At 43.7% G+C, this 21629-nt stretch overlaps 1 protein-coding gene across 1 annotated transcript; it reads right to left on the bottom strand.

Annotated features, from left to right (window-relative positions):
- Nucleotides 1-4: 4 nt before the first annotated feature.
- LOC133533224 (adenomatous polyposis coli protein-like) lies at nt 5-19903 on the bottom strand (the record flags this gene model as incomplete). The annotated part of the gene is made up of 6 exons (XM_061872177.1): nt 19212-19903; nt 5641-7020; nt 3359-5309; nt 2268-2880; nt 826-923; nt 5-75 (listed from the first exon to the last, which is right to left on the bottom strand). Coding segments are annotated over exons 1-6 (4359 nt in total), but the record flags the coding sequence as incomplete, so codon positions are not given.
- Between the last annotated feature and the right edge of the window lie 1726 nt (nt 19904-21629).

Below are 21629 nucleotides of genomic sequence, written 5' to 3'. Positions count from 1 at the left end.
CCATGAACTGCGAAGTGCGCTCCTCAAACACAGACACTTCGCGACCGTCGCGGGTGTCCAACTCCGGTTCGCATACTGAGGACAGTTCACGTTAGTTGAAATTGATGTCATGAATTATCCAAGCCCTTGTTTATAGTATGAATTTTCTGAAATGATTTTTACGCCTCAGACTCTAATCTGTTAAACAGCCTTCGTTTATTTTGTGCAGAGCGGTCAGCTCAAGCGTTAGGCACGTGGCAAAACAACAATGTTGTTTAAAAAGCAACTATATCGTGATAGAGAGTAAGGTTCAAATTTATGTAACAGCTTAATCGATGAACAAACAGGCACACGCGGGTAAAAACAACAGGGCGTTATTTTTGAAGATAACAAAACTTGTTTTCTCCAACTGAGCTGTTTCATGAATTTGAATCATATAAATATGATGGTAAAATATTTTCCGGAAAATACGAACGCATTAAACGTACCTATACTCTGTATCTTTAGGTATTTAAATAAAAGTAAACAATATCTTCCCTCAAACGTCGCCTTAAGCCAGTTGATGGTAGATGAAAACATTACATGATCAAATATGTTTACTTTTATTTAAATACCTAAAGATACAGAGTATAGGAAACGCTTAAAAAATTTCACAATAGGTCCACAAAATAAAAACATTTGTATTTTTGAAAATAGTATTCTATGGACATTTTTTGAGGTACATTCCATTCGTTTATTGTTTCTTTTTTTAGTACAGTTGTAAATAGAAATGTTTTTGAAAATATTAGCCTTAAAATTGACCTTTTGAAAGGACATTGGGATTTAGGAGGGCAGTACGGTTGATACCTGGCGGGGGCGAGGCGGGGTCTGCGCAGCGCGGCGAGGCGGGCGCGCCGGGCGAGTCCGGGATCTCGCTCGGCGAGATGCAGCCCGACGTCAGCCGGCTATAGTAATCAATCAAAATAAATCATCTGTTTTATTCTGTCTAGTTGGTTGGAGTTGGTTATTTGATCAATAGGGTTGTTACCAATTTTTTGAAACGCTTGTATTACGTTCTATATTAACTAAAATTTGCCCTAAAATTCAACTTTTATACTAAAAACGGCTTTAAATACGTTAAATTAACAAAATATATTTTGACATATGCTTTCGCGCCCAAAACGCTCTTTGAAAATTGTGTGACGTCACAGTTTACGGTTTGACACATAACTACATACTCACGTAGAAGATACGAACTGTCAACTGACATTTGTTGTTTATCGCCTAACTGTCAACAGTGTCAATCCGAGAGTTGTGACGTCATCAGAATCTTCAAAGACGTTTCGAGTTTGGTCACGTGACGTGTGCCAAAAGATATTTTAAATTCAATATTTACAAAAATATGGTCATTACAGGTCCCCTAAAAGTAGTTTACCATGTTCTTATAATCCAAAAGAATTTATTGGGATACAATTCTGCCCTAAGATTTGTAGATGGAAACAACCCTATTGATGGAATAGTTAGCAAATAGTCGGCATTCTACCACTGAACGACGGTACCTTGAAAGTGAGCTACGAGCGGACTGAACTGGAGCGAGGCCAGGCTAAAACCGCGAAAATCGAAGTTCGTCAATTGCGGGCATTTTTCTCTTTCACTCTAATTACGTCTTAGTGAGAGTAAAAGAGAAAGATCCTCGCAATTTGCGAATTTCGGTATTCGCGGTAGGCTCCCAGAAAGGCCGCTAAAGATAGGAAGGTGTGGCGCGAGCTTAAGGTGCTTAGCACTTAGCTTATAGCGCTTAGCTCCGATGTTTGAGCTAGACAACGCTATGCGTGTATTATAGCGACATCCCGCTCGCACGACGACGTGCGAATCGCATCCAATGTGACAAGCGTTTTCTACAAGCGTGCTCGTACGAGAGTGTAAGCTCGTATATACCAAATGTAGGGAAAAGTAACGCGCGTGTAAGCTCATAAAAACCAAATGTGGGGAAATGCAACGCCCGTGTAAGCTGGTAACGCCGAAACGACTGTATACGCGCAGAAAAAAAAAAGCTAGTTTCAAACCACCCTAAGACCCTCTGCGCCTTTAAGGTGCTTTAAGACCAAGACTCGGAACCGGTTTTTTAAAATACCGGTAAATACCGGTTTGTTTAGGTTTCCTTCCGAACTTTTATAAGAACGCGAACGTTTTAAGGAACGTCGGCCTCAGGCAACGAGCCCAGAGAGGACGAGCGAGAGAACATGAGCGGGGTGTCTGTGGACGGCTGGGAGCTTACTGCTACTGGGTCCATTGTGTGTTGAACTGACCTGACTTCAGACAGCACCGAACCCTGGTCCGGCTGCTCGTCTGCCTCAGGCAGCGAGCCCAGAGAGGACGAGCGAGAGAACATGAGCGGGGTGTCTGTGGACGGCTGGGAGCTTACTGCTACTGGGTCCATTGTGTGTTGAACTGACCTGACTTCAGACAGCACCGAACCCTGGTCCGGCTGCTCGTCTGCCTCAGGCAGCGAGCCCAGAGAGGACGAGCGAGAGAACATGAGCGGGGTGTCTGTGGACGGCTGGGAGCTTACTGCTACTGGGTCCATTGTGTGTTGAACTGACCTGACTTCAGACAGCACCGAACCCTGGTCCGGCTGCTCGTCTGCCTCAGGCAGCGAGCCCAGAGAGGACGAGCGAGAGAACATGAGCGGGGTGTCTGTGGACGGCTGGGAGCTTACTGCTACTGGGTCCATTGTGTGTTGAACTGACCTGACTTCAGACAGCACTGAACCCTGGTCCGGCTGCTCGTCTGCCTCAGGCAACGAGCCCAGAGAGGACGAGCGAGAGAACATGAGCGGGGTGTCTTCTACGAAGCGGCCTGGCGTGGAAGGTTGTGAGCTTACTGCTACTGGGTCCGTTGCGAATGTTACCGCTTTTGAACCTGGAAAAATTTAAAACACAGTTGAGCAAAATAAACAGAGGGGATCAGAAATAATGATTACACATCTTTAGTAGTGTGCTTATCATAGGTTGTTTCTGCTAATATTAATCTAAAGCCTGATTTTACATGCGTACTGAGGTCGTGTCCGTCAGGGACGCAGATATGAAATAGCAATATTGCTTGCTCCCTCTAACGTATAATCAGGCTTGGAATCTCATAATTGAAAAAGGACATTATGATGACAAAAACAACTGCAAATATTTTCTTACTGATCTCTGGATCATTAGATTTCTTTCCACTAAGTTCGTACGCAAAATACTGTGCAGTTATCGTGCAACTACATAGGTACTTATTGTGACCAAACGAACTTTGTAACCAATCAACTAACTTCTATTCTACTCATTCTAAGCTATTTTTTGTCTTCTCTTTTACTGGTAATTTATTTCTATTCTCTACTAATAATATACTGATCTCTTACCTTCTTTATCCTTCGAAGAGCTGGCGCTTTGGTCCTGAACGCTCGGCTCTACGTTAATAGTAGCCATTGCATTCTTCTTCGCCAAACTGTCTTCTTCTGTAGGCTCTCCTAAACTGCTCAATGAACTAACTCGAGAAAAGTACCCAGGAGTACCCTCGTCGCAATAGTTCACTGGTTTCTCTGGACTTATCATCCCTGAACTGAACTTCGTGTCAAACACACTTCGCTTCTCAGGGATCGGCTCAGGGTTTTGGGGAGTAACTATCGCTCTGTCGTTATCGTGTCTCGGAGGATCTTCTATAGAGCAAGTATCCTTTTCATCCGAATGTGTCATGACTTCAGGGTTTTCTTTCACGCTTGGTGTTGATTTTGGTTTCCCATCTTTGCCTATGACTCTAAGGTCAGACATGGAGGTGGCGGTGGAAAAAATGATGGGGGTTTCGTACGGAGTGCCCTCAGTGGCGAAGTGTTTGATAGTGTCCTCGTGGACGGACGGGCCGGCAGGCTCGGAGATATCTGAACCGTTTTCTGATTGGTGCTCAGCGTAGCGGAGGGAATAATCCGTTGGCTGGTCTAAATCGGTCTCTTGGTAGTCTCCGAAGGTGCTCGGACTGTCTTTCTTGTATTTTTTCGTAGCTTTGGGTTTGCCTTCAGCTAAAGACGGATCCGGCTCGTTCGTTTTAGTTTCCGAATATTTTCTGCTGAAATCTATAGGCTGGTCGCAAGAGTCTTGATCGACGTCATAACCAGACTCTGTGTAATTGGTTCTCATGTCGGTCGTTCTTGGTGGTGGTATCGGGGGTTGAGTTGGGTATCGCAGGAAACCGTCTTTGGCTAAAGGTTTGGAGGCCATTTTAAACGCTTCGCCGCCTGTTTCACTCTTCATCAAGTCTTTGTTTCTTGGTGTTGGTACGGGGACTTTTCCAGTGCGCATAACCCTTTCGAATACTGTGTCGGAATGAGCGCTCGTGACGGAATCCTTGCTGTCGGAACGGTTGACGTTAGTAGAGCTTCCTGTGGTGGATCGAGTGACTAAAGCGCCTTTTAGCAACGTGTTACTGCAGCTGAGGTAACTGGCGAGATGCGCGCTGTGGCTGAGTGAAATTTGTGAGGTCAGAGTTCCCATTAAAGGCGAGCTCGAGGACATTCTGTTGAGGTTCATGGCGATCTGCCGCTCGGTGGCCGTGAAGAGATTCTTCTCGTCCCTGTTGCTTGTAGTGGGGGAGGTCGCCGGTTCGATGTTGTCACACGTTTCGGCTAAGTTCTGGTCTAACTCCTGTTCGAGGGCCTTCTGTTTCCTAGCTCCAAGTGTAGGCAGAGCAGGCAGGTTCATGGTTCTCGCTGTGCTGTCTAGCGAGATGATGTGTGTCTTTCCCGGTTTGGAGTTGAGGAGGTTCTTGAGGGCCGCGCCGGAGCCCATGGCTATCATCTTGTGCTTGGAGTGGATGAGGCTGCGGAGCATGGGCACGGCTCCGTGGTCCCATAGGAACTGCTGGTCCTGCGGGCAGCGCGCGGAGAGGTTCCACAACGTTCCACAGGAGTTGCTCACGACGGTGAGACTGGGGGACTTCAAGTGCTGCAGTAAGACACTCAAGCAATTTCTCTCGCGGAGAATTTGCCTGTAATCTTCGCGGACAGCGATGTGGCTGGAGACGTTCCGCATGATGCCGCCGGCGTTCTCGACGATGGCGAGGGTTTTGGTGGGGGAGTCGTAGCTAAGCATATCGACGAGGAACCCTAAAGCCCCGTCGACGGAGCACAAGGCGACCTTGTTCATGGAGCAGTGGGCGGTGAGGTTCCAAAGAGCAGAGAGTACAGACTTGAGGGTGGCCTCCTTTTGGCACGTCATGGCCGCTTTGGTGAGGCCCTTCACGGCTCCGACTTCTCGTAGGACCTGCTTGCTGCTGGTGTCCGCTCTCCACGATAAGTTACGCAGTACGGCAGCGGTTACCTGATGGAGAACGAAATGAAGCGTTATTATACTTATGTGATTAGCATTTGGCATGTTACATTTTACTTGAGATGTTTGATATCAAGTACCGAGACAATGGAAAAATGACAAACTTATTTTGAGAAGTTCTAATGCGTCATGATATCGAGAATTGTATTCAATATCAATAACATAACTATAAATCGTTTGACGAATGACACGAGTGTGACAACGTAACCACCATTGCAAATAGAAATCTATTTTCTTCGTTGGTTTTTCTTTCATTTACTTGTTTCTTAAACAGGAGTTTGTTAACTCGTACTATTAACAGTTTCAAAAAGCATATACATACCTGTCTCATGTCATCATTGGGCGACTCCAGTTGCTCCACCAACGCCAGCATGAATTCTTTAAACGAGCATAACAACGACTTGTTGTTGCCATCACCAAACGTCAGGTTCGTCAGCGTCATGCCAGCGTACTTCCTCATCGTCAAGCACGTGTTATCATCGGTTCTACTCCCGTGGGCTGCTTGGTCTCCACTCACTAACGCCGCAAGAGCTTGTAGACCACCTAGTTGGCACACCACGTGCCTATGCTCCTCATCAAAGGACAGCTTCATCAATGCAGCCACGCTTTGACTTGGATGCTTAGTTCCATCGTCTTCAATAACATCTTTCCCTTCTTTCCGGTTTTCTACGACATCTTCTAAGATGTAGCAGTATTCTCTGACTTGTTCGAGTAGTCTCCAGACTCTCGCTTCTCGTCTGCCGGCTTTGTCATCGGTTTGAGTGTGGATTATGTTCCGTAGCGCCTTTGCGGCGCGGTCTCGCGTCTCTCTAGGTACTTTAGAGTGGATCAGTTGCACTAGTAAGGGTATGCAGCCGGCTTGTCTCATTGCGATACAGCTTTCTACTGATCTGCTCATTTCTAGTAAAGGTCCGCTCAGGTCGGCGTTGTTCTCTGGCGATAAGCTAAGAAGGGAGATGAGAGAGATGACGCAGTCCATTTTGTTATCCAAATTGGAGGAGGGCCGGTGTCCGTCGGCCGAGCCGTTGCTGGAGAAACTCCGGACGCTGGCGGAGTCGTGGCCGGTCCAAATGTCTCGTTCGCCGGGCCACGTCCCTCTGTACAGCTGCGAGGCTCTTTTGTCTCTTTCACTAGATCTCGCCGCATTTTCTAAGCCGTAATGTAGCGTACTCCGGTAACTAGTCCTATGCGGTCGTTCTTCTTGAGGTAAATGTGTGGGAGTCTTTGTGGTTTTCTTGGGGAGGGCGCCGGCTTTCTTTTGCGCTTGGTCGTCCTCGGCTTCGTCGTCGAGGAAGTTGGGGTTGGTGATGTCGCTGCGCTCGTCAAATTCATCGGGCGATGGCGAGTGGTCGAGGAAATGTGGTTTGGGGATCCGACATTCGATGTTAGATTTGGAGGGGTTCTGGTAATCGTCGTCGAGGAAGTGCCGGCGAGGGAGCGGGTCGGAATCCAGGGCTAGTGTGAGGTCCCGAGAGCGCGCTTTGTCCGTTCTGGGGGGTAGAGTCTGAGGGAGTTTGGGGTGTTTTGAGTCGATAGGGCGGCGCGCTTCGGGAGACAGAGGGGAAGGATCCTGCGAACTCCGCGGCGGCTCGCTGGAGGTGGACGGGGTGCAGTCATCGCTGGCTGATGGTACGGAGTCAGTTAACGGCGAATTTGAAGAGTCCATGCTGCTCCAGGGGTCTACCATCACTTCGTTCTCCAACTGTAACAAAGTAAAATTGAACTGTTAAAAAATATTCTGGAACATGTCGCCTTACATTGCGATAGCCTCAGTAAATGGGGGAGATACAAATGAAAGCCGGTTCCTCAGTGCCAAAAGTACACCTTATAAGGAGAAATGGGTGAAGGCGGCATGGCAACCGGCTTAAAGCTTAAACATGAAACTCCCGGTCAAGGTTGACCGTACGCGCCCGTGTGTAGGCCGGTGCTATTTTTATTACCTCATTAAAACGCCACCGTTTACACGCAATTTTAATTCTACAACAGAATTATACGACTCATATGTAGGTGGGCAAACAAATTTTTACTCATTCGAACTTTCTTTCTGCTTTAAAACCCGGAAAGAGTGAGCGTGAGTAATATGACCATTTTCAGGAATTGAGAAATCTTAATTCAATTATTAAATCAATTAATGAGGGATTACAAATAAATATTTTGTATTAAGTATGGCTTTATTGTACAATTATACTCATTAATAAATAAATAATTCTGGCTTATCAGAATATATTACGAATATTTGTATCGCTACATGGCCTATAACTAAAAAATAAACCTACTTGTCAGATATAATATGATACAATCTTTAGACAGTCAGTTTAGCAAAAACCATTACTAACCAAATGTGTGTCTAATAAAAATTATAATTTCGGCCAGCTATGGTTCCACTAAATGTGTACCTAACGGGAATAGAAACGTGTGTCACATACAACAACATTAACTGTTAACTCAAATAACTAATAAGGGCCGAAGGATAAAAATATAACATTTCCTGTTCTACTCGTACTCACGTCACATGCGGTAACTCGCGTCGCGTGCACATTACGATTAGATGAAAAAGGTTAGTTAAAATAAATTGATTTACTAATATGTAAATCACTAGAGAAAAAATGCCTATACTTTTTATACCTATTCAATTAATCTGAAATTACTAGATACCACCAAGAGTAGGTAATTCGCAACGTAGGTCGATCGTGACGAAAGGTGACGGCCGCTTCTAAATACAAAAAACGTAGTCCCCATTTTCCTTTCTGAATATTGACATTATGGAATATATTTTTACATAATTTGATGTATATTTACAATAGCTATGACCCTCCGTCAGATTTTTTCGATTTTGTTATTTTTGAAAATTTTAGGAGCGTAAAACAGTTTCCATACAAAGTTTTAAATTCTTCAAACTTTTATAATAATTAAAATTCGAAAATAAAACTAAAGTAGGGGCATAGCTGTGGTCGATATACAACAAACCGTGTGAAAATATGTTCAAAAATTTTAATATCCAGAGAGGGAAATGAGGACTACGTTTGTATGTAACGGTGACTTCGTGTCAAGTTCCAATAGCAACTAAATCGTTTTAGATAGTTCAAAAATATAACGGATTGACTTGTCAGTCAAATATGTTCCCTATTATATCATATGAAGGCTAATATTAGAATAATTATAATTAATGTTGCATGCTTAGTTATTAAGTTAGAATAATACAGCATGTTTATATTTAATTGACACAAATGTGAAATTGCCATCTATTATAATATAACATGTACCGTGTCTTATGAAAATAAATGATTAATAATAATAATATCAAGCAGTGGAACATGTGTTCGGAGTAAACATTTTAACCCTAATTGTCAGTGTCACACGGCTATAAACTAGTAAGTAATTCATTGTTTCGTTTTTTCAAACGACATCAGCACTCCTGCACCATATGTGACATGACGCATAAAACCGCGGTGACGTCACCAGTTGAACAAATGAGTTCCCACTGGATGACAATAAATTATAATGTAACGCGAAAGTTACGCGACTGATGCATTTTCAGTTCAAGTATTGTTAGAGGCAAAATGTTCTAGCGGTAGATAATTAATAATTAACCGTTTGAGTACGACTAAAAGGTAATTTTATATACAAGGTGCCCGTGAGCATTGCGAGATATTTTAACTAAGCATTCCTGGTAATATTTAGAAACTAAAATGTCATATAATTTTTTCTGGATTAGGCCTAGTTTCAGAGATAATTAATTGTTTTTCGTAATCATTCTTTCGCCTAAGTCGGTACAAAACACATTTTTGACTGCGGTATTGCCACTTTGAGGTCTAGTCTGGACATACCTATTGATTGACATCGAAAAATTTAAAAAATGTATTCGAGAGGCTACCCCCAAATAAAAAAAAAATTATTAGTTAATTTTAGGTTATGTGTTTATCAATAAAAATAATGTTTTATGTACAGGTGTTCAAAAAACAGAAAAAACAAAACAAAAAAAAAATTCTTTTTCTCGAATTTCACAAAAAGTCATAAAATATTTTTTGCTTCTGTTGCCATCAGGAATGCACCGTTAAAACCTCTCGCAATGCTAACGGGCACCTTGTATGTATTAAATATAAAATCGTATTATATGTTAATACCACACACGACAGGTTTCTAGCACAAATAAAAATGACTCAGCAATTGTCCTAAGCGACATTTTTAGGAACTGTGGGTCAATAATTTGGTTTTGACCTCCAGTATGCGTGTGCCAAATGGCTAAACTGTTCATCGATTTGCGGTTTTTCTTTGAAATTGGGCTCGTACGGCTTCCACTAGTAAGATTGTAACACGGTGTTATGTTTTTCGCTTTAGGTGTTACTCACACCAATACCTGTATTATAAACATTTATCTTTGTTGTCGACAATGCAAAATAAAAATATTTTTCTTATCACAAAATTTTACCGCTGCGGGTATATACGTGTCTGCGGCAAGTCATTGCATTCAAGGGTGAAGGGGGCGCAAAAGGGTAAAAACGTTAACAAAGCTACATTCAGCGTACTCGCGGTGGCGTCATGCCTATAAACGACAGTCATCTAGACGGGACTGCCATATTTAGGTCAGCGCCGTATTACCATAAATAATTTCACTCCTAGTTTGGCCGCATGCTGTTAGTTTAATTGCTTTTGTGTTTAAGAGATAAGCCTATTGTTGCACTGAATATGAAAAAGCTGAAGTGTTGCAAAGTTTGTGAAATGTGCAAAAGTCGGTAGGCATCTAGTTTGTGGTGCATAAAAATTGAAACATGCGCATCTGACACTATAATTAATTTTATTCCAATTACTGTAGTGAATGTCATTATTTTAAGTAATGTCATTAGTTAAAAAAAACCATTTTTACTAGTGTCGGATTTGCATTAAAAACTAACACTTGGATCTATCTCCATTTCTTCACGTGGTCGATGAATTTTAGGCGTAAAAAGAAACAAAATATACGGCATTTTTTAATTTGTATATGATTTTGTATGCTTCTTTTCAGTTTTGGGCGAGTATAGGTAGGTAGATAAATACGTAGAAAATTATTTCATAACAGAGCCCTTGGAATGACCATTGAAACGTGACATACTCGTATATAATTAATGATCACATCACAGCGACCAAAGCAAATTTACGTATATCCCTCTTGATTACCCTGTTAAAAGCTATATGACTCATGAGCAATGTTTGCATTATAAACTTTATTCTGTACGCACTATGGTTGCTTGTTCAAGGTTGATGCAATAACATGCTTTTATTAATACGAGTTATGTGGCAGATTTTAGTACTGGCGTAAAGTTTTTATTTTCCTCTGAATTATAATCATCTATCCTATTTAAATTCCACTGCAAGCCGTAGATAGGATTTTAATTGTTTGCCTTGGTTGAACACTGAACAGTCAGCAATTCGCTTAGCACCTTTGCATACAAACTTACCTAAGAAACAAAACCTGGCGGGCTTTAAAATGGCTATTAAAATATTTTAAACTCAACGATCAACAATACAAGAGGGCTCTTCCTCTTTTACTCTCACTAAGATGTAATTAGAGTGACAGAGAAATATGCCCGCAATTGACGAACTTCGATTTTCGCGGTTATAGCCCTGATACGAGAGAATTCAGGAACTATAGACTACGCATAGATCTCTGAGGATATCATCTATCATTAGACCCACACAGGTGTTTCCAACTTGCTTTCCCTCCTAGCCACTATTAAGAAATAATACGTACCTATACATGGTCATTGATTATACGATCCGATCGGCTTATGGCAGCCAATGATATCCCTGCGAATTTAATCAAACCTTTTCTTCCGCCAATCTGCGCGACATTGATAACAACCTTTATTATTTTCGGTCCGTGGAAACTTCTCAGGGTTTGTATAGACCTCAGTTCTAGATCCCATGCAATATAGTTTGACCTTCGTCCCGACTAGTCCCTAGTTATCAATCTCCCTTAATAGCTTAGGCGAGGCGCCAGAATACTAGGCAATTTCTTGCGTCATTATATTTATTGTATCCATATTTATGCAGATGTTGTCTTGCGTTTTTTTGCTGTTTTGAGATTGACTCATGAAAGTCATGAATTTTAGGCCCATATTCTCCTAGAGCTACGTAAATAATAGTCTAAGATTTATACGACAACACATTAATCTCATGATCGCCCGCAACCTTCAGTTTGCCCTCTCTAGATTCGGTAGTTCTGACCCTGGCGCGCGAGATCTATCCCCGTACAAGATTGTTTTTCTCAAGCAGTCCCATGTACGGGATAGCCTTATAAGTCAGTGACAATACCGTAGACGAATGGACAATGGACGTTCCGGCTGACAATGGGTGGCGCCGGTTAATTGTAGACTGATTGATTCGAGGTCAAGCTTTTGTTTTATGCGGGTTCTTCGCTATTCAAAGACTTATAATGTCAATAAGGTTAAGAGTTTACGCTGACAGATCTAGGGGTCTAGCAATATACCTAATTACTTTACTCTTTGGTTGGGCCTAGTTAAGCGACAATGGTATTTAGATAACTGCAATCGAAACTCAAATGAATGGAAATGATGATGTGATTTTTCGTTTGCATCTGTCATTGCGATACATTTTTACTTTGCGACTGGCGTTTGTCGAACAACGATTTTTATCTTGGTTACGACCCCATGTTACATTTTACAGCTCGATCACGCGTAGGTATTTAATTTACGTGTCCCTATTCATCTGTCAATAACAAATAATTGAATCGTTCAAACTTAGGAAAAGGGAATAATTTTGAAGCAGGTCCTTGAAACCTATCGATTGGTTAGTTGCCAACTTCGTTAATTAAGTTGTCGCTCCCACCCACGGAGAGCTATTTATTTGCTATGTAGGTAATTTGGCCAGTAATTTGTTAGTACCCGTGTTAGGCAACATGTACTTATAAATATAATAAAAGGAGCTTCATGCCATAATTTCACAATTTTTACATGTCACCTTAGGAAGCTTTTCTCAAGAAGATTTTCCGTAGAAAATTAACACAGGATCCACAAATCATATACAGCTTTCTATACTTCTGATAGACACTATAAATGTTCATACATATCATTCATCGGCATAAATCATCTATATTATATAAAGCTGCAGCCCGAACACTAATCGACACGAATTGTTCTCCCGGAAGGAGGCGCGGGGGGGATTCGAGTTTGGTACGGTCGTACAGGGGGCGGTCCGGTGACCTCCGGAAAAATCCGACTTTCGGTCTACCGGATCGGGACAGAAAAATGTTTGACGGCCCGGCTAAACGGTGGGAGATAGTGGGGGGGTGCTCGACCAAATGTCACAGAGGACCCTGGGCAGTTTCGGAGGCCGCCATTTTTTTTTCAAAATGGCGGATTCAAAATGGCGGCCGATTTTCAAGTCGGTCCCGGCGCGCTCAAATTTCGGTCACGGAATCTCGGGGCCCTCTAGATAGGTATGGAAAAAAAATTTTTGGAAAAAATCCAAGATGGCGGACACCATGGCCACTTTTGGGGGATGAACGTTGCTCACGTCCGCAGGAGAATGCTTTAGATACCCTGCACGTGTCCCCTGGGTAGCGCTAAACGAGCAACTACAATAGAGGCGATTGTAGACAATTTTTTTCCACCTATACTTATTTCGAATGCAATAATTATGCTCCAGAACAAGAATACATGTCAACAGACTAGAGATGTTGGACCTTCTGTCCGCATTTGCCAACTAAACATCGAAGGCATTAGCCGCTCAAAATGTGACTACTTGTACAGAATCCTGATGGAGCAAAAAATTGACATAGTTTGCATTCAGGAGACGCACACCAAAGACGAACAAGACCTGGTTAATAGAGGTTCCATTCCGGGCTACTCCATTGTTACGGCGGTTCATCATCCTAAGTACGGAATAGCCACCTACGCCAAAAATAATCTCCAGGATCTTCAAACATTACAGGCAGAAATCAAAGACACTATCCTTACTTCCACCGTACAGCTACGAGACTTAAAGATTATGAACATCTACAAACCTCCTCTAACTACTTGGCCATCTGAAGTCCTACCAAACTTAAGCCACCCAAGTGTCGTCTGTGGTGATTTCAACAGCCATCACGTGAGCTGGCGCTACAGAGCAACAGATCCAAATGGGGCAGCCTTAGCCAATTGGGCAGACCTCTCTGATATGCATCTTGTCCTCGATGCTAAAGATAAGGGTACATTTGTTTCGGCAAGATGGAATCAAGAATACAACCCTGACCTGACTTTCGTCAGCAAGGACAGTCTAGATCAGCCACTTCCTGCCTCGCGTATGATCTTGCCTAGCTTTCCCAATAGTCAACATAGACCCATCATTCTGGAAATCGGCCTCAAGATAGCCCTAACAAACTCCATGAAGTTGCCCCGATGGAACTTTAAAAAGGCAAACTGGGAGAATTTCCAAAATAGGCTTGATCACGATCTAGAACGCGAACAACTCGAACCAAAACCCTCGAACTACGCAAGATTCGTTAAGCTTGCTATTACAGCAGCCAAAGCGACAATACCCAGAGGGTATAGAAGAGAGTACATTCCTGGCTGGAACAATGAGAGCGAGAACCTGTTTAGGGAATACCAAAACTCTGGCAACCACGCAATTGGTGCACAGCTACTGAAGACCTTGGATGAAAGTAGGAAAGACAGGTGGACAGAAACAGTTGAGAGCATGGACTTTAAGATTTCGAGTAGAAAAGCTTGGCGAGTCCTTAACCGGCTAACGGGCAAAAAGAGCTGCCAAAAAACGTTTACGAAGCTACACCCTAATGCCATAGCGAACAGAATGGTGGACCTCACTAGGGCTAAAAGAGATACATGCACTACGAAACGCATCCGCAAGCAGCTAACCCACCTCAAGCGCAGCATGCCGGATAACGACTACCTCATCAGACCCTTTTCTATACCTGATACTGTCAATGCTATTAAACAGTTAAAACCTGGTAAAGCGGCAGGCCCCGATGGAATTTATAACGAATTTCTCAGGAATTTGGGTCCCCTGGCTGTGAGTTGGCTCGCGGCCTTTTTCTCCAACATCTTGCTGAAAAACCAACTACCTACTGAATTCAAGATATCCAAAGTTATAGCATTGTTGAAACCTGGGAAAAGCGATGAACTTCCAGAAAACTATCGCCCGATTGCTCTTCTGAGCTGCGCATATAAGCTGCTGGAACGGCTACTGCTTACACGAGTTACCCCATTCATAGAAGCTGCGACTCCTCAAGAGCAGGCGGGTTTTCGACAAGGACGTAGCTGCGCCGATCAGGTGCTGGCTCTTACTACGCACATAGAAGATGGGTTCCAGAAACAACTCAAATCCACTGCGGTTTTCATTGATTTAACAGCCGCCTACGACACAGTGTGGAGGCATGGACTCATCTTCAAACTCCTATCAGTCGTGCCAAGCAAAGAGATAGCAGCCCTTGTAGCGAACATGTTGAGTGAGCGACAATTTGAGGTTTATTTGGGAGATGCAAAAAGCAAGCGAAGGAAACTCAACAACGGCCTGCCACAGGGATCAGTACTCGCACCTCTTCTTTTCAACCTATATATTTACGACCTACCCGACACTACGGCTAGAAAGTTTATATACGCTGATGATATCGCGCTGGTTGCTCGAAGTCGGAGATTTGAGGAAGCGGAGGAAGTCCTGACGTCGGACCTTAAAATCATGTCGAGTTTCTTCACATCTTGGAGGCTCATACCAAGTTCCAGTAAAACAGAGGTTGCGTGCTTCCATCTTCATAACAAACATGCCTACTACCAACCCACTGTTAAACTTGAAGGCTCAAACCTCAAATACAACCCTCACCCAAAATACCTCGGGGTCACTTTGGACAGATCTCTGACTTACAAGGAGCACATTACAAAAACGTCCCTCAAGCTAGCCACACGTAACAACATCTTGCACAAACTCAGTGGCACTTCATGGGGTGCATCTGCCGATGTGCTCCGAACTACCGCGCTCAGCCTCGTGTACTCTGCAGCAGAATACTGCGCGCCTGTATGGTGTGAAAGCGCGCACGTAGAAAAAGTGGACACGAGACTGAACGACGCAATGAGGTGTGTTTCCGGTACAATAAAATCTACGCCGACTCACTGGTTACCAGTGCTTAGCCACATAGCTCCGCCTCAGTTACGCAGGAAACACGCGCTCTTGAGAGAAGTCGAGAAAATATATATCCGAGCCGATCTACCTGTCCACAAAGAGTTCACTAACCCACCACCGCAGCGACTCAAATCGCGCCGACCTACGAGCGAGGCAGGGAGAAAACTGAGGAGTGGCGGTTTTCAGGTGGAGCAGGCGTGGAAGGAAGAATGGGCGAAGGCTGCGACTGGTCACCACAAAAGTACCCAAAACCCTACTCGAAAGCCGAAGGGCTTCTCGCTGCAGAGGAAATACTGGTGCCGCCTCAACAGAATCCGCACAGGTCATGGCAGGTGCAATTATATGCGTCACAAATGGGGATGGAACGAGAGTCCGTTGTGTGACTGTGGCCTTGAAGAACAAACTACCCAGCACATTGTTGAACGATGCCCAAAGAGACGTTTCCAAGGCAGCCCGGAGGACCTCTATACCAATTTGACACCGGACGCGATCAGTTGGCTGCGTGGCCTGGATGTCGACTTATAATAAATAGATTGTATATTAATATTGCCTACAATGTTACGCCATACGCTTAAATAAATGGCCACTTTTATTTTGTATGGCAACTTTTAAACGGTGACAGATAGGTGGGGGGTGCTCGACCAAATGTCATAGAGGGCCCCGAGACAAATGGAATGGCATTTAAAAAAATTCAAAATGGCCGACTCAAAATGGCGCCGAAATTTCAAAACGGTCCGAGAGCGCCGAGAACCGGTATGTGGGTACATATGGGCCCCCGCGTTCGACAAAAAAAATTTTTTTTTTTTTAGCTCGAAAAAAAATTTGTATGGGATTTTTTTTCGAATCCCCCACATGCTAAACGGTGAGAGATAGGTCGGGGGAGCTCGACCAAATGTCATAGAGGGCTCCGAGTGGAATCTGAATAAGAAAAAAAAAATTCAAAATGGCCGACTTTTTTTTTTTCTAAAACTTTAAAAAGGTCCGAGCGCTCTGAAATTTTGGTCGCGGTATCTCGGAGCCCCAATGACTCGTACGGAAAAAAAAAATTTTGGAAAAAATCCAAGATGGCGGAAAAATGGCCAGTTTACTTTTGTATGGCAACTCTCAAACGGTGCGTGATAGGTGGGGGGTGCTCGACCAAATGTCATATAGGGCCCCAAGACAAATAAAACTGCATCAAAAAAAAATTCAAAATGGCCGACTTTTTTTTTTTCTTTTTTTAATGTTGGTCCGAGCGCGCTGAGATTTTGCATGCGGCGAGCCTGGGGGGCCAAGATTACCATATGAAAAAAAGTTTTTTGGAAAAATCCAAAATGGCGGCGGACAGGGGCAAAGTAAAATTTCCAAGTAGGTTAAGCGAGCCCGAAGGGCGAGCTTCAGGCTGGGAGGCCGAAGGCCGACCCCGGCGGAGGGCCGAAGGCCCGGAGCCTTCACCCCGACCCCCAAGCGTGCAACCCCCAGTAACTAAAAGCGAGGCCGAAGGCCGAGCTGCGTGCTTACGGTGCTCCCAAGCGTTCTACCAAGTCGACTGTCTTGATAAGCGGAGCCGGCGGGCCGAAGGCCCGACGGCGACGCGTCGAGGCCAGCGAAGGCCGAAGGCCGAGCTCCGCGTAGGGCCGAAGGCCCGAAGCGTCACCTGAGAGGGGGAAGTTGGAGCTTAAACACGACCCAATAGGAAAAGTGTCTTAGACAAGCGAAACGGCGGGCCGAAGGCCAAAGGCCGTAGGCCCGACGTGAGCTTGTCAAGACACTTTTACTATTGGGTCGTGTTTAAGCTCCAACTTCCCGCACTAATCCCGAAGCGAAACCAACCCTCCCCGAGTGTCTTAATAAGCGAAGCGGCGAAAGCTGAGCTTCGAAACCCAGCGAAGACCGAAGGCCGAGCTCCGCGTAGGGCCGAAGGCCCGGAGCGTCCCACTGGTTCGGCCAAGCACGCGAGGCCGAAGGCCGAGCTGCGAGAGTGCGGCCCAAAGCGGAAGTACAACCGCATTACATTTCACCTTTGGAAAACAAATATTCTTTATACTAAAAATAACGGGAAAAATGCATTTATAGAGCGAACCGGTTACAAGTTAACTGTTTTAATAAGCGAAGCGGCGGGCCGAAGGCCCGACGCTGAGCTTCGAAACCCAGCGAAGGCCGAAGGCCGAGCTCCGCGTAGGGCCGTAGGCACGGAGCGTCCCATTGGATCGCCCAAGCACGCGAGGCCGAAGGCCGAGCTGCGAGAGTGCGGCCCAAAGCGGAAGTACAACCGCATTAACTTTCCCCTTTGGAAAACAAATCTTCTTTATGTTAATAACAACAAAAATAACGGGAAAAGTTATAAAGCGAACCGGCAACAAGTCAACTGTCTTAATAAGCGGAGCCGGCGGGCCGAAGGCCCGACGGCGAAGCGTCGAGGCTAGCGAAGGCCGAAGGCCGAGCTCCGCGTAGGGCCGAAGGCCCGAAGCGTCCCCTTCGAAGCTCGCCAGCGGGGAAGTTGGAGCTTAAACACGACCCAATAGTAAAAGTGTCTTAGACAAGCGAAACGGCGGGCCGGAGGCCGAAGGCCGTAGGCCCGACGTGAGCTTGTCAAGACACTTTTACTATTGGGTCGTGTTTACGCTCCAACTGCCCTTCAACCCCCAAAGTAACTATATTGCGAAGGCCGAAGGCCGAGCTCCGCGTAGGGCCGAAGGCCCGGAGCGTCCCATTGGATCGCCCAAGCACGCGAGGCCGAAGGCCGAGCTGCGGGAGTGCGTGCTCGCACGCGGACCATTCCTTGCAAGCAAAAGTACAACTGCTTTACCTTTTCCCTTTGGAAAACACAAACTTTTACACCTAAACAACAGCAACAACAACAAACACTACAACAACATTAATAACAACATACGCGAGGCCGAGTGCATGCTCGCACGCGCAGCTGAAGTACAACTGCACCACTTCTTCCCTTTGGATAACAAACTTTTTCACTCAAACAACGACACCTACAACAACAACTCATCAACAACAACATTAACAACAGCACCAACTACAAAAACAACAATAACAACTACAGCACCATGCACACCGCGGGGCCCTCGGGCCCCGCGCACCAAGCAAAATCTAGTTAGGGAGGTTATGGCCCTCGTCATACCATGCAGTGTTCTCATTTATCTTTTTATATCCAAAAGTTAAGATCATCAGTGAAAAAATGGAACACAGTTGAAAATGGAAACTACGTTTGGACAGTTTGTGTAATGTAAATTTAAGTAGCTCAGAAATTAGGCTAAGTCCAGTGTCCCTAATATTTCGGGCGATTGTTGATTGTTACCATGGATTTAGTATCCCTAATAATAAATAATCCAAGATCGCTAAATGAGGAGAAGACATGATGGACTATCCTGAAGCAATTAATCCTTGTCTTGATGCCATTTTGTATACCTGAGTATACTTATGACAGTGGAGACTGCAAGAACTTACCAAACCAGTATCATTGGCGTCATCAATTGGATTCCCTTTCTCCATATCGACGTCGAAGTCGTTCGGGTCGCCTCTGCTCCGAAAGCTGCTAGAGTTGAAGTCGCTCCCCAGGTTTGTCGTGCAGTCGTCGAACAACTTGAACTGGTTCACGTTGAACTCTGTGTCGACGACTTTGTCGAGGATGTCGGTGATTGTCAGCATGGAATTCGTTTCCCCGACAATACGCTTAGCGAAGATTGACACGAGAGGAAAAAACCTGATGAGTTAGGTGCCAACCGTGGTCTAGAAATCGTTTTGTGTCCCTGAGTGTACACTTTAGAGTAGAAACTTACAAGAACTTACCAAATCAGTATCATTGGCGTCATCCATCGGATTCCCGTTCTCCATATCAACGCCTGAGTCGTTCGGGTCGCCTCTCCTACGGAAGCTGCTGGAGTTGAAGTGGATCCTCAGGTCCGTCGTGAAGTCGTCGAACAACTTGAACTGGTTCGCGTTGAACTCTGTGTCGACGACGTTGTCGAGGACATCGTCGGAGATGGTCGGCATGCGGTTGCTCGTGTACGACACTTTGTAATAGTCGCGGTTCATTTTGGCTTTTTGTTTAGTTCATTTGTTTTCTATAAATTGTAGTTGGTAATTTTATGGAGATTGGGTATTGGCGTTGGGTACCGATGTTACGTTTGTCATGTTTTTCAAAAGCTAGGCTAGACGACTATTGTCAGATTACTTCTTCTTTGAGTTCTTTAACGAAGTCCTATGATTCGACATGGCGTTATCTTTCTGTTGGTGACAGCTTGTCTGGCTGTGCAGCACATGAGAAAAGACTTGTTTCATCTCTTCCTAATGCTTCCACATTTATGAGATTCGGTTTCTAAAGAGAAATCAACCACATACAACATCAATTCCGTTCAAAAGTTACACAAGCATTCTTAGTGAGCTATTCCAGAAGCGGGGTAACGATCGCTTTACGATACATTTAGTGTTATGAGTTACGCTTAGATTCCGCGCCTGCGGTCCCCTGACCCGGTTTTGTGAGTTCAACTGCAAAGCTGTATCTAACTGTTATTGTGGTTACAGAATTTGAGACAAAAGTTTTGAGACACTATGTATAGTTATCAGAGAGATAGAGCGCTTACTCTCTTAGCAATAAAATTGTGCTTAGGTAATTAGGTAAAAAATTCATTATTTTGCCCGCTTAGAAACTGTGTGTAAGATAGATTACAATCTGCCTTTATCCTGAGAAACGGATATGGCTTAGGATTACGTCCGAGTTTCAAAGAAACAAAATTAATTCCGCTTAGCATTACTTAATATTAAAAGTGTAGTTATTGGCATGAAATGAAATAATATGAAAGACAAAATGTAAATTGTATGTAAAGGAAAATATGCAGTGGTTTCACATAACTTTTGAGGTAGAATGTAATTAAGAGGCTTGGGATTTTATAAAGCTAGGTATATAATTTGACCCCCATCGATCATGTTAAATGCCGTTTTAAACCTATAAACTTATTATTAAATGGGGTCTTGATGTAACTATGTCTTATAAAATGAAAGAATGAAGATATGCCTCTATGGAGACTATCGTTCTCCTGCAGATTGATCTACTTTAAATAATGGTAGGTACTTAACTCCCGCAGCGCAAAGTAGTTCAGTAGTTTACGATTTGCGGGGGATATAATAGATGGTATGTATGTGTACTTGGCATACTTCGACTGTTGTCAGACTCGCTATCATTGTAAGTTATCCGTGTTTACTGTTTATAGCATTTATTTTAAGTTATTGGCCTCTGTTGCATGTTAAGGTTTTATGGCTATGGAAAGGAAAATCTATGTTAGCTGGAAATGTAAATAAAGACATATCTTATTGATATTACGTATTACTTTTGATATGAAGATACAGTATTAATTTCCGATTAGCTAACAAATAAAGAAAAAAAGGACCACCTTGATACCGTTACGTAGGGTTGATATTTACGACATTTATTACACTACTGCCAAAAAAGATTGAATTGTTTTCAGCGTTCATGTTTTTAAGAATGTGAGTTTCTTTATTTATTTTAGTTGCTGAGGCACTTATGAATTTCAGTCTTTTTTTTTGTAAACAGCTGCAACTGATATGATTAGGATGAGTGAAAAAAAAAAACTGTAATAGATGTGACATAGGAAGGAAGAATTGTTCAAGGCCTCCATGCTCAGATTCCAACCAGCCTCTTCAGGTTTCGCAGTGGACACCACATTTTTTAAGTATATCTATGCAATCTTATAAAGGCCTATTCGTATCCATAATCTATTGTTAAAATTGGTCTGATTATTCAGGTCACCCTGTGACGTACGTGACATTTTCAAAGCTTTTCTACTTCAAAGACAATATCCCTTTAAACCTTTTATCAACGAAGTGGGTCAGCTTCAGCTAACAACTGTTAATGTCAGAAGGGCTCTCGCGGGGTGGGCAGCGTTAAATTTACTACCGGCATCGCTGGAAAACTGCCAGCTGTGGTGATTATGAACTCACAATACAGTGCACAATCGATATCGCTTAATTAATAGATTACGTATGATATGAGTAACATGTGTATAGATAATGATATCACTGATTATCGTATCGTTGTCCAGACTGGAAAATGTTTATAGAGATTTGACGAAGCCTGCGCTGTGGATTTAGATGATGGTTGTGGTTTTAGTTTAGTTTTATTTAATAAAGGAGTTTGTTTATCGAGATTACGGTGGTGGGTTTCAAAGTAGTGGAAATCTCGCTTGAATT

This window comes from Cydia pomonella, unplaced genomic scaffold (assembly GCF_033807575.1).
Source record: "Cydia pomonella isolate Wapato2018A unplaced genomic scaffold, ilCydPomo1 PGA_scaffold_132, whole genome shotgun sequence".
Classification (NCBI taxonomy): domain Eukaryota; kingdom Metazoa; phylum Arthropoda; class Insecta; order Lepidoptera; family Tortricidae; genus Cydia; species Cydia pomonella.
This window is presented reverse-complemented; position numbering and strand designations above follow the sequence as displayed.